At 39.6% G+C, this 15,002-nt stretch overlaps 1 protein-coding gene across 2 annotated transcripts in view; it reads left to right on the forward strand.

The window, feature by feature from the left end:
* ZMYM2 (zinc finger MYM-type containing 2) overlaps positions 1 to 15,002 on the forward strand; it is a 94,318-nt gene that overhangs the window by 37,151 nt on the left and 42,165 nt on the right. For both annotated transcript variants that reach the window (XM_008067978.2, XM_008067979.2), the window contains 3 exons: positions 4,779 to 4,850; positions 13,009 to 13,159; positions 13,614 to 13,729. In XM_008067978.2, coding sequence (XP_008066169.1) covers positions 4,779 to 4,850; positions 13,009 to 13,159; positions 13,614 to 13,729 — 339 coding nt within the window. The remainder of the gene's footprint in view (positions 1 to 4,778; positions 4,851 to 13,008; positions 13,160 to 13,613; positions 13,730 to 15,002) is intronic.

A 15,002-nucleotide genomic window follows, 5' to 3' on the forward strand; every position in this document is an offset into this window, starting at 1 on the left:
ACAGTGGCGTGCTCACCATCACCATAGCCTCAACCTACTAGGTGTGAGCCACTACGCCCAGCCACAATTTTAAATAGTGTAGATAGCAGACATTCTTTACTTGTTCCAGTGGGAATGCTTTTAGTATTTTCTCATTCATTTAGATGCTCACTTTAGGGTTGAGGTTTATATATTTTATCATATTAAAGAAGTATCTGACTGGGCGCAGTATCTCACTCATATAATCCCAGCACTTTGGGAGGCTGAGATGAGAGAATTGCCTGAGCCCATGGGTTTGAGACCAGTCTGGGCAACTTGGCAAGTCCTTATCTCTACAATAAATCACAAAATTTAGCTGGGCATGGTGGTGCGTGCCTGTAGTTCCAGCTATTTGGAAGACTTGAGGCGGAAAGATCACCTGATTCCAGCAGGTCGAAGCTGCGGTGCCCAGGAGTGTATCACTGCCCTCCAGCCTGGGTGACAGAGTGAGAATCAAACTCAAAAAATAAAATAAAAAAGAAGTATCCATTGATTTCTGTTTTATTGTTTTATCAAAAATGTGTGTTGAGTTCGGAAAGTCTTTTCAGTATCTGTGGAGAAGAGTGTATATATTTTTCCCTTTTTAGATTTGTTAATGTATGACTTACATAGTATAGTAGTCCCTCTTATCTGAGGTTTTGTTTTTTGTGGTTTCATTTCTTGTGGTCAACTGCAGTCCCCAAATAGGTGAGTGCAGTACAACTAAAATATTTTGAGAGAGAGGGAGAAAGAGACCAGATTCACAATAAGTTTTATTATAGTATGCTGTTACAGTTGTTCTATTTTATTATTAGTTATTGTTAATCCTTTCCACTTGGATGTCCCCTTCAGGGGACATAAAGAGATTGCTGGTGATTATGTAGAACAAACTATGGCAGTGCAAATTTTTCCAAAATGTATGCTTCCTTGAAATTTTCCATTCAAATTACATGAAAAAGCAAATGAAATGGAATATATACTGAGATATATGTAAAAAACTATCAGCTGGTGTTATGTAGAAAGAAATGTGTGAAAGAGCTTTCACAGTGGTGCACAGACTAAACAATAAATTACAAATTATTAATGTGGGAGGAAGAAAATGAGACTGTGTTGTCTGCTCGAATAGAAGAACACTGAGTGGAAGACATCCAGCAACTTACTATTGCACAACATGTATCAGTGCACCTGCAATGTATGTCGGTGATTGTTTCACACATTATCAAATGTTAGAAATATATAAGATATAAAATTTTGATTTCTTTGTTATGAATAAGTTCCTCAGTGTCCATAATTCCATTTTAAGCCAAATATCACTACAATAAAATAATTGGTTTCAATGCAGTACTATTTAACATGAAGTGATTTGTTTTTAACATTTTGTAGAAAAGCATCATTGAGTTGTTGATAGGTGATCCATGAGATGTCTCTCTGAGTACAAATGGTTAATATAATTTAATTTATAAATTAAACTTTATCATACGTGTGTATGTATAGGAAAAAACATAGTATATGTAGGGTTTGGTACTAGCTGAAGTTTGAGGCATCCACTGGCGGTCTTGGAACAGATCCTCTGAGGATAAGACGGGAACTTCTGTACTAATGAATTTCCAGATCCATTTAACCATCTTTGCATTCTGAGAAAATATTACACCAGATTATTATGTTTTATTTATTTATTTATTTTTCGAGCTGAAGCCTCACTCTGTCACCCAGGCTGGAGTGCAGCATGCTCATGGCAAAAAATGCTGGACTTGGGCAATCCCTCTGCTTCAGCCTTCCAAGTAACCGGAACTACTGGCACACGCTACCATGCTGGCTAATTTTGATTTATGTAGAGATGTAGTCTCTTCATGTTGCCCGGGCTGGTCTCAAACCCACAGGCTCAGGCCATCTATTTGCTTCTCCCTCCCAAAGTGCTGAGATTACAGGCTAAGCCACCGATCCCGGGCCATTATGTTTTAAAAATGTGCATACATTCTGACTGCTAATGCTTTATTTAGTACTTTTCCACTGATATTTATAAGTGAGATTTGTCTATAATGCTCTTTTTTGGTGTATTCTTTAAGATATCAATGTTATATTTGCTTTATAAAAATATCAAGGGGAGGCTGGGCTCGGTGGCTCAGCCTGTAATCCCAGCACTTTGGGAGGCTGAGGTGAGTGGATTGCCTGAGCCTGAGTGAGTGGATTGTTCGAGACCCACCTGGGCAACTTGACGAGACCTCATTTCTACAATAAATCAAAATTTAGCCAGGTGTGATTGCGCGCGCCTATAGTTCCAGCTACTTGGAAGGCTGAGGCGGAAGGATCACCGGAACCCAGCAGGTCGAGGCTGCAGTGGCTGGGAGCGGCCACTGCACTTCCAGTTTGGGTGACAGAGTGAGACTCCAACTCAAAAAAAAAAAAAAAGAAAAAAGGGAAAATACTTATCTTCTCTTAAACAAGTAAAAATAAAAATATATGCTTAAAAAATGTAAATAAATGAATTAAATGTTAAACTATAAAAGCTGAAAAAAGGAAACAAACTGAAACAAAAGGGAAGAAAGAAAATTAAGAAAAGTAGAAGTTAATTATGAACTGAAACTAGTACTAAAGTTGTTTAGAATACTGCCTCTTTGAGAAATCAATTCTTTGGAAAACTAGAAAGAAACCAATAGTAGTTTAGTCAGGAAAATAGGTTTAAAAACACAAATACATGAAATAATAAGGTGGTTATATGCATCAAATCAGAGGAACTTGACAAAAATCAGTTATAGGGACTAATTTGTACAATCCTATATAAAAAGTGTTGGACCTAGATTGAATATTTTTTTAATGAAAATATAATTTCCCTAAGTTGACTTCAGAGCAGATAAAATTAAGCACACCAATTTTCTTTTTTTTGAGTTGGAGTCTCACTCTGTCGCCCAGACTGGAGTGCAGTGGCTGCTCCCGGCCACCGCAGCCTCGACCCGCTGGGCTCCAGCGATCCTTCCGCCTCAGCCTTCCAAGTAGCTGGAACTACAGGTGTGCACTATCACGCCTGGCTAATTTTTTGATTTATGGTAGAGATGAGGTCTCACCAAGTTGCCCAGGCAGGTCTCGAACCCGCGGGTTCAGGCAATCACTCACCTCAGCCTCCCAAGGCGCGGGATTACAGGCTGAGCCACCGAGCCCGGCTAGCACACCAATTTTCATAAAAGAAACAGAGATACTTTTAAAGTACTACTCCACACAATGGACCAGGCTCAGATGTTTCCACCAGAGAATTCCATCAAATTCAAACCAAAAAAACTTAATGCTGTTGTAACAAACCCAGTGCATAAAAAGGGAGGAAAACAGTATTTAATTTTTAAAAAATTTATGGTAAAATATATACCTAGCATAAAATTTGCAATTTAAAACATATTAAATTGTATAATTGAATTGTATTAATTATATTCACAATACTCTGCAGACATTGCCTTTATTTCCTAAACTTCCTCATCACACCAAACAAAAATGGTGACACCAATCAAGACACTCTTCCTCATGTCCTCCTGCCCCCTAGTCCTTGGCAACTTCTAATCTACTTTCTGCTTCTATGAATCTGCATACTCTAATATTTCTTATAAGTGAAATTAAATGTGTCCTGTGGTGTCTGGCTTATTTTACCTAGCATGATGTTTTTGGTTTCCTTTGTGGGGTAGCCATGGTCAGAACATGGTTCCTTCTTGTGACTGAATTCATTCGTTGTATGTACATCTCACACTTGGCTGATCTGTTCCTTGCTCAGATTGCCCTACCCTGCCTGAGAGGACTGGGACACCCGACCTCCACCGATGCCCAGAGATTCTACTCTCTTGGCTCTAAGAATGTCCTCTGTGCTGTCATTAAATGACATAAAAATGAATTTAAACGTGTTTCATCTGTTATTCTTTAAGATTATTTGTGTGTGTTGTATAAGTCATATGCTCTATGTTTCTAATTCATTAGTTAAGAAATAGGTGGGAGTTTGTGCATACCGCTGTAGAGGGACCCAGTCAGTGTCTTTGGAGACCATGCATGAGGTGTTCTAGGGAACTGAGGTTGTGTGGGACCCTGCTTTGCTTCTCTTTCTCTTTGACCTTTGTCTCTGGCAGTGGCTGACTGCCTTTGGCGCTTTCGTCACAGTTAGTCCTGGGGTGCAGGATACTTTTAGGTAACAGTATGGCAGCGGCGCTGGCAGATGATTGTGCCTCACCTAGGTCGTTTTCCTCCTCCAGCACAGTGTGTTGATTGTCATGAGGCCCGGAAGCTGTTTTTACAACTTTCTACGAGGTTGGGTGTAAATTCGTGTTAAGTGCTGGTTGCTTTTGTATGTGCTTAGAGAAGAGCTTTGCAAACAACCTACTTTGCATTGTCATGGTGTGATCTCCAAATCACTTTAGAGAGCTATGAGATTTCATTATCAGTGCTATAATTTAATAGGTTTTAGAGAGATCTTTGAACACGCCAAGTTATCTTAGAGAAAGAAGTGATTTTTCTCACAGGCAAGTCAAATCTAAGTGGCTGCCTTTAATTTCTTAACCATTATTATATCATTGCTTTATCATTACATCATTTTTTCTAGAATAATTAAAATTATTTGGTAATTCTTCTGTACGTTGGGCAACAAAGTGGGAGCAAGACAGACATTTTTAAAAGTCAGAAAATGAGTATGTAAGTCACAAAACATAATTGAGACATAATTTGACATAACTTTGATATATTGCTCATTTACTTTTCAATCTAGCTTCCTTTCTTTGTATATATGTATAAAGTCTTTTGAAATCTTTTTTTAGGTAGGTAGCCATCCAAGCTTCCTGAAGGAGGTTCGAGATCACATGCAGGACTCTTTCTTAATGCAGCCTGAGGTAAGCAGGAATTTAGTTGGGGTTTAAGGCCTTAGGTCTTAAGTTTTCAAGCACCACTACTGTCTTTAATATGTACCTGAAAAGCCATGTGTAATTTGAAGTGCATTAACATTTCAGAACTTGATATATTAGATGATAAATGTGTTCTTGATATCCAACCATAGATAGATTTTCTAATTTCACTGTATTTTACTTGTATTTTCTTGTGATATGCTCACTTGCCTTTAGATATTTATGTTCTTAGAAAATTATTCAGATACAGTTTTATAGTGCACAATGTCTTGTACACAGTAAACATTTAATCATGGGATATAAATAACCATTTTTTGTATCTACCTGAAAGGTTTAAAAAAAAAACTTTCAAAAATTTTTCTAAGTCTGTATTTCTGTTAATTCAGATGAACAAATTAGTACATACATGAACAAATGTACAAAATTAGGAATAATTTTAACTGTAATACAAGTATCAAGTGCCTGTAATCCCAGCACTTAGGGAGACTGAGGCAAGAGGTTTGCTTGAGTCCAGGAGTTCAAGACCAACCTGGGCAACATAGTGAGACCTTGTCTCTACAAAAAATAAAAAAATTATCTGGGTATAGTGGTGCATACCTGTAGTCCCAGCTACTTGGGAGACTGAGGCAGAAGAATTGCCTGAGTCCAGGAGGTGGAGGCTGTGGTGAGCGGTGATTGTGCTAGTGCACTCTAGCCTAGGTGACAGAGTGAGACAGGACTCATAGAAAAAGAAAGGACCAAGATAAGAACATTTGCATTGATAAACTGTTGTTATCAGATTAATCTGTAACTCTTATCAAAGTTTGTTTATTAACATAGCAAATGGAAACCAGTTATTTCTTGTGTAGGATTAAATTCAGGATCCTAGGCCATTATTTTTAAATATATTTTCTGCCCCTTTCCACCATTTCTTCTGAGACCCCAGTTTCAGGCGTGTTAGTCTTCCCACTCTTGCCACACAGTCAGTGAGGCTCTGTTTGCCCCCAACCCTTTTCCCTTCTGTGCTCCATCTTGGAGAGTTTCTGTTGCTGTACTGGGCTTGCTGACCACCCTCTCCCCTCACCCGCACCCGCCCCCCTGCTCCTCTGTCCCTCGTGCTGGACAGCAGTGGCAGGGTCACAGCTCACGGCAGACTTGACCTCCAGCTCAAGCTCCTGAGCAGCCGAGAACATAGGCATGCACCACCAAGCCCAGCTAATTTTGTGATTTCTTTTTTGAGAGACGAGGAGTCACTGTGTTACCCAGGCTGGGCTTGAACTTCTCGGCTCAAGCAGGCCTTCATGTTCGTCCTCCCAAAGTGTTGGGACTCAGGCGCAGTCAGCCTCGCTCGTCTTTTCTAAACAACTGTTAATACCACGCAGTGCATGTTTTTAAATCGCAGATGTTCTGTTTTTCGGCTCTAAAAGTCCCCTTTGGGTCTTTTGTATATCCCACATTCCTTGCCTAATTATGTTCATGTTTTCCTCTACTACTTTTTGAATATATCAGTGTATTTATAGTATTTCTTTTAACTTATTTGTCTACTGTTTTCATATCTGTCATTTCTGATCCTGTTTCTTTTTTTTTTTGAGTTGGAGTCTCACTCTGTCACCTAGACTGGAGTGCAGTGGCCATTCCTGGCCACCGCAGCCTCGACCTGCTGGGCTCCGGCGATCCTTCCGCCTCAGCCTTCCGAGTAGCCGGAATTACAGGCATGCGCTACCACGCCCGGCTGATTTTTTTTTTGATTTATTGTAGAGATGAGGTCTCGCCAAATTGCCCAGGCAGGTCTTGAACCCGCGGGCTCAGGCAATTCACTCACCTTGGTCTCCTAAAGTGTGGGATTACAGGCTGAGCCACCAAACACAGCTCTAAGCCTGTTTCTATAGCTTGATTTTTATTTTTCTTCTTGGTAATGTGTCATATTTTCCTGCTTTCTTGCAGAATGCCTGATGATTTTGTAATTTGATTTCAAATCTTAAAATTTTGCATTATTGGTTGCTGGATTTTGTTGTATTTTAAATGATGTTGGACTTTGTTCTGGCAGCTGTCAAATTATGTGGAATTACTTGGATCCTTATAGACTTGGTTTTACGCTTTTTTTTTTTTTTTTTTTTTGAGTTGGAGTCTCACTCATGACTACCACAGCCTTGACCTGTTGGGCTCAGGTGATCCTTCCTCCTCAGCCTTCCAAGTAGCTGGGACTACAGGCATGTGCCACCATGGCCGACTAATTTCATTTATTTATTTATTTACTGTAGAGACGAGGTCTCGCCAAGTTGCCCAGGCTGGTCTCAAACGCCTGGAATAGGCGATACTCTTGCCTCCACCTCCCAAAGTGCTGGGATTACAGGCGTGAGCCACCGTGCCCAGCCGCTTTTATGCTTTTTAATGCCCTCTGGTAGAGCCGCCTTTGGTGTAGGGCTTGTTTATTCCCACAGCGATGGTGGTGCCTTCTGAGTGCTCTGCCTCTGTCTGCCCATGTTGCACTGTCTTCCCACCTTGAGCAGGCAGCAACCGGGGCACTCCCGGTCATGTGTGTGCTTTGGGAATTGCCTGGTTCTTTCTCCTGCCTCAGGTGGTTTCTGCTCAGGCCATCCTCAGGCAGCTCGACTTTGGGAGGCCTCACGGGAGGGCTCCTCCCATGCAGCTCCTAACCTCAGTGCCACTCCATCTGCTCCCTCTGCTCAGTGATGCCAGCGGGTTGCCTCTCTCCCTTCTTCTATCCCTCCCTCCCCTCTGCCCCAGGCAGTAGCTTTGGTAGCCACAGGGCTCCTCTAAGGGATGCCGTCCTTTGCTAGCTTGTGTGCAGGAGTTTAAAATTGTCTTTGGTCTAGTTTCCTGGTTGTTACAGGTGGTGTTAAGTCGAACTTCTGTTGGTTGGAGGTGGACGTCCCCTGCTTTAGTCTGAGTAGTCCCCAGTCTTTTTGACTTCTAGAATGCTAGAGACTGTTTGTAGAGGGCCCTCAACTTGTGTGTGTTTCCTGTCTTCCGAAGATTAGATTGAGGGAATGCATTTTGACATGAGAACTTTCTAAGTGATGCTGTCCCTTGTGCACGTCAGGAGGCACGTGATGCCTGCTTGTGAGCTTGGTGAAGGGATGTTTCTTAGGCTTATCCAGTGTAAAGTTGCTATTTATTCTCTATCTGGATAAATTTTTTGAGAGGGACATATTTGATGCCATGTAAATATCCTGTTCGGCAAACTTTTCACCCACTATTGTTAGCATCTGTTATCAATTAGAAAAAAATTGTAAATCTCAAAAGTGGAATATGTATATTAGGAGAGAAATAGTAAATGATACAATAGTGGGGGAAAGTAAAACATGATGATGGACAATCGTTTAGACCTTTTTTCTCTGCACAAACAGATCTTGCAATATAAAGAAATGATTTCAGTTTTATTGAATAAATAAAATGTAACTTTTACTTGAATTTGACTCTTATTCTGTGGTGTAATAAATTGGACAAGATTGTATCATTATTTAAGATTTGTTCCACTTTTAATTAGGGTTCTTCACTATTTCTGTGCTTTTGATGCCTTTGGCAATGTGGATACACACATTCTCAGAATGTTGTCAAATGCCCAAAATACCTATGATTACAAAGAGAAACAATTATATAAAAATATAGTTACCCAAATACATTTGAAATGTAATATATGTTTTACCTTAATTATTTTATAGTAAAATATAGTGGTTTATAGCTATAATTTTGAAATGAAGTTGAATGTGAATGTTATATTAAATATATAAAAAGTTGGGAAATTTAATTTTTTTTTTGAGTTGCGTCTCACGTCGTCACCCATCCTGGAGTGTAGTCTTGACCCGCTGAACTTTGGCGATCCTTCCGCCTCAACCTTCCAAGTAACTGGAACTACAGGCGTGTGCCACCACACCTGGTTAATTTTTTATTTATTGCAGAGACGAGGTCTCGTTAAGTTGCCCAGGCTGGTCTTGAACCCCTGGGCTCGAATCCTGTCTCCTCTGCCTCCCAAAGTGTTGGGATTACAGATGTAGGTTTAGTTTTGACAGTCGTAGGTTCTATTGAACTAATGTGGTTGCTTGTTTCTTCCAGTCAGAATGAAAGCGACTGTAACATTTCAGTTAGATATTAGTAAATATAAAGATAATTTTTTCCCTATGCAATGTTTTGGATCAAGTTCAAGTTGTGGTTGAATGACGCTAGGAAGTAGGTAATATGCAGACTGTGCCTTGGGGCTTTATTTCCTAGATTAGATTTGCAGCAACAGATACAATCAAGCCTTTCCTTCTTGATCGTCTTCCCCTGTGACCCACTTGTTTGGTCAAAATGTACCAGTTGAAATGAATTTCCTATATGTGGAAGGAAAATGAGGGATGTTTCAAAGTCACGTGATGGCCAAATTTGATAGTCATGTGAAATTGGTTAAAATTAAAATATATGGTACATCTTTTAAATAATAAGACTAAAAATGAGACAATTTGTCATAAACTTTCCCTCACATCTACCTTGTACCTTATCAGTATCTTGTTTCAGCCAAAGTTATATGTAGCATATTTATCCTCATGGCTGAAAAGGTTTTTTTTTTTTTTTTTTTTTGAGTCAGAGTCTCACTCTGTCGCCCAGACTGGAGTGCAGTGGCACACTCACGGCTATCGCAGTCTCTACCTGCTGGGGTCAGGCGATCCTTCCACCTCAGCCTTCCCAGTAGCTAGAACTATAGGCATACACCACCACGCCTGGCTAATTATTTTTTTGATTTATTGTAGAGACAAGGTCTCGCCAGTTTGCCCCGGCTGGTCTCAAACCCTGGGCTTAGATAATCCTCTCACCTCAGCCTCCAAAAGTGCTGGGATTATAGATGTGAGCCACTGTGCCCTGCTAAGTGGGTCCTTTGATTTTTGAAGTGGTGGTAGCTATGAATTTGGCAGTGTTGAAATAATGTTAGTGATTCTGTCTTTCCAGTAGTATTTTCTCATTCTCAGATAAAAGCATTTGTCAGTGTTGATACATTGCCTCGCTTCTTGTTTACTTGGTGTTTAAAAGTGTTACTAATTATTTAATCATTCTGCCAATAAAATCAGTGTCGGGACCGCAGATCCAAGTAATAGGCTCACATAGTCAACTTGACTTTATGCTTCTAATAAAGATCAAATCCAAGATTTGATTAACTGGTTGGGCTTCATTCATGCTGGGCAGAGTTTTTGTAGGTGTGCATTCATGCAGGCCTTGTTTGTGTATCTGTGGGACTGGCTTTTTATTCTGTCTGTAACCCTGCAACACAGTGGCAGGTGTCCTAAATATTTTTTAGTATTACTAATTTGCACTGTGTTTTCAGGTTTTGTTATTTTATTTGCTGAGTTGAAGTCTTACTATTGCCCAGGCTGGAGTGCTGTTGCATGCTCATGGCCACTGAAGCCTCGACCTGCTGGACTCAAGCGGTCCTTCTGCCTCAGCCTCCCACGTAACTGGAACTATAGGCACATATCACCATGCCTGGCTAATTTTTTTGGTTTATTGTAGAGACGAGGTCTTGCCAAGTAGCCTAGGCTTGTCTTGAGCCCCTGGGCTCAGACAGTTCTTTGGCCTCCACCTCCTAAAGTGCTGGAATTACAGGCGTGGACCACTGTGCCCGGCCTGCTTTCAGGTTTTGAACATTTCTTTATCTTCTGTTTTATTGATTTGTTTTCTTTTGTCCTTTTTCTAATATAAAAATTTAAGTTATCAGATAGACCTCAGGAAACACAACAAAATGGAGCATTCTCTCCTATTGTCCTTATATCATCTGTAGTCATAATTAGATGTAATCGGTGGCAGCTATTTTTATTTGTTCCTTGTAATCATTCTTTTGCTGTTGGTAAGTATTTCTGTTGGGGGCCTATCAGAGACTGAAGAATGTGTTGATTTCCACTTTGAAAAGTAACATTTGTGCGGGCTCGGTGGCTCAGCCTGTAATCCCAGCAGTTTTGGGAGGCTGAGGCGAGTGGATTGCCTGAGCCCGTGGTTTCGAGACCCACCTGGGCTCCTTGGCGAGACCTCGTCTCTACAATAAATCAAAACTTAGCTGGGTGTGGTAGTGCACGCCTGTAGTTCTGGCTAATTGGAAGGCTAAGGCGGAAGGATCGCCAGAGCCCAGCACGTCGAGGCTGCAGTGGCTAGGAGCGTGCCACTGCATTCCAGTCTGGATGACAGAGTGAAACTCCAACTCAAAAAAAAAAAAAAAAGTAATATTTATGGCTTGCTTTAAGTGATATGTGAGTGGATGAGCAATAGGTGGCATGGGTTATTTTTATACGAGAATGAATTCCTGGCACCTAAACAGTTCTATTTTCTCATACCTGTCCTATCTGTTGCAAGCTGCGAAAGTTTTTTCTTTTTTTGATGTTGACTGTATTTGGTTTTTTGATTTTTTTTTTTTTTTTTTACAAAACTTCTATTTATTACAGTACATCATTTTCTAAAATCCTGTGGTGTTTGTGCAATTTTTCCATGTGGTTTTATTCATTTAATTTGCTGTTTTTGGTCTAATTTTCATCTTCCCTGACATCTATTACTTATTCATCCATGGAAGATTTTGAGGCCTTCTCATATAGTTTTTGCTTTTTGATTTTTTTTTGAGTTGGAGTCTCACTCTGTCGCTCAGACTGGAGTGGCCACTCTGGCCAGCCTCACTTGCTGGGCTCCGGCAATTCTTCCGCCTCAGCCTTCCGAGTAGCTGGAGCTACAGGCGCACACTACCACGCCTGGCTAATTTTTTTATTTATTGTAGAGATGAGGTCTCGCCAAGCTGCCCAGGCGGGTCTTGAACCCGCAGGCTCAGGCAATCCGTTCATCTCAGCCTCCCAAAGCGCTGGGATTACAGGCTGAGCCATCGAGCCCGGCCCTCATATAGTATTTGATACTCTTGGATATGAAGATGGAGTTAATTAAATCAATGTTAGGTGAAAGGATGGATACAATTATTTTGTGACATGATTTGTGATATTTGATGCAATTATGACAAGACTTCTACTTACCCAGGAAGAGGATCAGAAAATGTTGCTCTTAAATGATTGCTTTTTAAGTGGTTGATTTCAAATCAAGACAATCAGGTCAATTTTTTAATACAAACACTGGTTCGTCTGAAGCATGCTTTTGTAAGATTGTCTTTCTGTGCTACTGCTTTTGTCCAAGTCATTTCCGAAGCATCCCCCCCTTGGTCTCGCCTTCATATTCCCTATCTCATTTGGTTGAATTAACTCAGTGTTGGCAAATGCGTCATGCATAACTTAAGAACAGGGATGTGTTCTGAGAAATACATCGCTAGCCAATTTTGTCATTGTGGGGACATCATAGAGAGTACTTACACAGCCCTAGGCAGTACAGCCTACTGTATGCCTAGTGTATATGGTACAGCTACTGCTCCTAGGCTACACACCTGTGCATACTGTAGGAAATTGTAACACGACAATAAGAGTACAGTAAAAATAAGCTATTATAATCTTAGGGGTATACTGTCATATACGTGGTCCATTGTTAAACACCATTATGCACCACATGACTATTCATTTGTAGTAGGAGGATTAATTTTATTATTTTGTATTGACAAATTATTAACTTAATTAATAACCAGAAATCATTTTGAATGTGGTTTTTAGAGTTTAAAAATTTTTTTTCTTTAATTGTGGTTGAATGAGGTTTTAAGTGCAGTAGATAGGTGGTAATCATTTTCAAAGAGAAGTTCCAAAAATGCTTGGAGCAGTAGCAGCTTGATGGAAAAAATATTTAAAGCCAAATTCCTTCTTTGAGCTACTTTTGACTATTAGGGTTTACATTTTATAACTTCATTTAATTTCTTCTGTCAAATGATAAAGAAGTGTGTCCTCACTGTAAACAAAAACTCTGTGCCTTTCTTACATTTTCTGTTTTTATTTACCTCTGTGTAGCAAATCTGTTAAACTAAATTAATAGGGAAAACATTATTTGCAAAGGAGACTTAGTGCTTGATCATTGCTCTGTTTGGACCTAATTTGAGCAGTTGTTGAGGTAGTTAGCAGTTTGTGTCCAGGTAAGACTTCTGACTCTAAACCTGTTTTGAAATTAACAGAATTGTCTTGCAGAGACAGAAAGTGTAACGAACAGCTGGGTAGTTATTTTCTAGTAAATTGTGGTTTTTAAAATTATCTTTTTATGTTTCCAATTTTAGAAATATGGAAAACTGACAGCCTGCACTGGCTGCCGAGCGCAGTGCAGGTTTTTCGATATGACTCAGTGTATAGGTCCTAATGGATACATGGAGCCATACTGTTCAACAGCGTGCATGAACAGCCACAAGACAAAGTATGCAAAGTCCCAAAGTGAGTTCAGGCGTGGCGAAGGTGGGGAGCTGGACAGCAGAACTGCTCTTTACACAAATAGCTGCTACTTCTTGTGTGATGTTTTTAACTGCTTTCATTTATTTTCATTGCAGTGAACTTTCTTATAGCAAATTGTTCTAATTGTTTTGATTATCTGTACTACTTTTAAGTTTTTAAAGTTTTCTCCATATCTATGTTCTTAGCTAAAATTGTCGTTCCATCCAAAATAATCACCCCAAACTGAGATTTTTCTTTGTATCTGTATCTTTTAGAGACATAATACCAGTCTTTTTTTTTAACACAGTCTTTTATGACAGTATTTTTTAAGGCGCTGCAAATAATAAGAGACTAGTTGATGAATTTCCATTAAAAAATTAATCTCAGCAGTCAGTTAAGATTTTAAAAACTTTTATTACTTTATAGAGAAATCAGATATGTACCTTTTCTCTCCTAGGTTTGGGAATTATTTGCCATTTTTGCAAGCGAAACTCCTTACCTCAGTACCAAGCCACAATGCCTGACGGAAAACTGTATAACTTTTGCAATTCCAGTTGTGTGGCTAAATTTCAGGTTTGTTAATTATTTTGCATAACTCATGCCCCCAATAAAATACACATCAAAAATAAACCGTGTAATGTGCTTTATCTACATCTTATCTGTGAACTTTTATATAGTTTGTGGAGGGTCAAATTGGAGAGTGCGATTTCAGAGTCACAGAATTACCTGGACATACCAGCATTCTACTTTAGCACTGATAATCTAATTGACATTTTAGTTCTTACTATAATATAGATTTTGAAGGAAAGTACCTCATAGTGTGGATGAGCTCAGTGCCTGATTTGTAGTTTTTTCTTATTAGAGGGTCTGAATAAAATGTGAGCCTAAGGGAAGCTCCATTCTGTGATACATGGATGAGGGGCCGAGGTGTGCTTGGCCTGGAGGTCTTAGAAGGTGTGTTTTCTGCATGCTAGAGATGGGCTGTGGGTATAGGGAATTAGACTACTCTTATGATGGGCCTTGATCTGATGCAGGGTCAGGACGTGTAAGGACAGCTTTCTGGCAGAGTTCTTCGAAGTTGGAATGTGGAAACCTCTGAAGATTGACGACTGGGAGTGTTTAAACATAACCTGGTTGACCACTAGGAAGGAGGAGCTCAGAGGGGATGCAAGTGTTAGTTAGATGGTACGATTAGGGTTTCTTGTATGTGGAAATTCCAGGGTATTACCCAAAGGGTCACATGCTTCATGAATTAATTCATCCAACAGTTCTGCTTTGTTCCAGGTACTGTGCTCTATGTTAATTTATTTAAACTGAAAATATAGTATCTTAAATATGTTACAATAGTTACTATAACACCTACTAGTACTTAAATTAAGGGGGTTTTGAATTCAACCAAGTGAATGTCATTTTTGTTCATGTGTATATCCTTACTGCACTTAGGTTATAAGCCACATTGAAGACTAAATTTGTTATTTTAGAAGTTGGGATCATACTATTGATACATCCTTATAATTGACTTTTCTTAAACTAGAAATTAAGTAATAATGACTAACTAGAAGAGGGAAGACAGTATCTGTGGCACGTCACTTGAACTTCATACCTTTTCGATGTTGTTGAGTGAACTGAACTGATAATTGAAAATATTTTAACTGCCTTTTTCATTTAATTGAGTTGCATTGCCCGTGATTTGATAAGACCCTCTGTGTATGTATATTGTATATTTTTAAGGTATATACTTGTCCCTCGATGTCCTAGACTTCCTGGGGAATGGGGGATGGGTTCCTAGACTTCCTGGGGATACAAAAATCCATAGATGCCCAAGTCCCTGATATAAAATGGCATA

The sequence above is a fragment of the Carlito syrichta genome, unplaced genomic scaffold (assembly GCF_000164805.1).
Source record: "Carlito syrichta isolate Samal-C Ts95f unplaced genomic scaffold, Tarsius_syrichta-2.0.1 Scaffold309850, whole genome shotgun sequence".
Classification (NCBI taxonomy): Eukaryota; Metazoa; Chordata; class Mammalia; order Primates; family Tarsiidae; genus Carlito; species Carlito syrichta.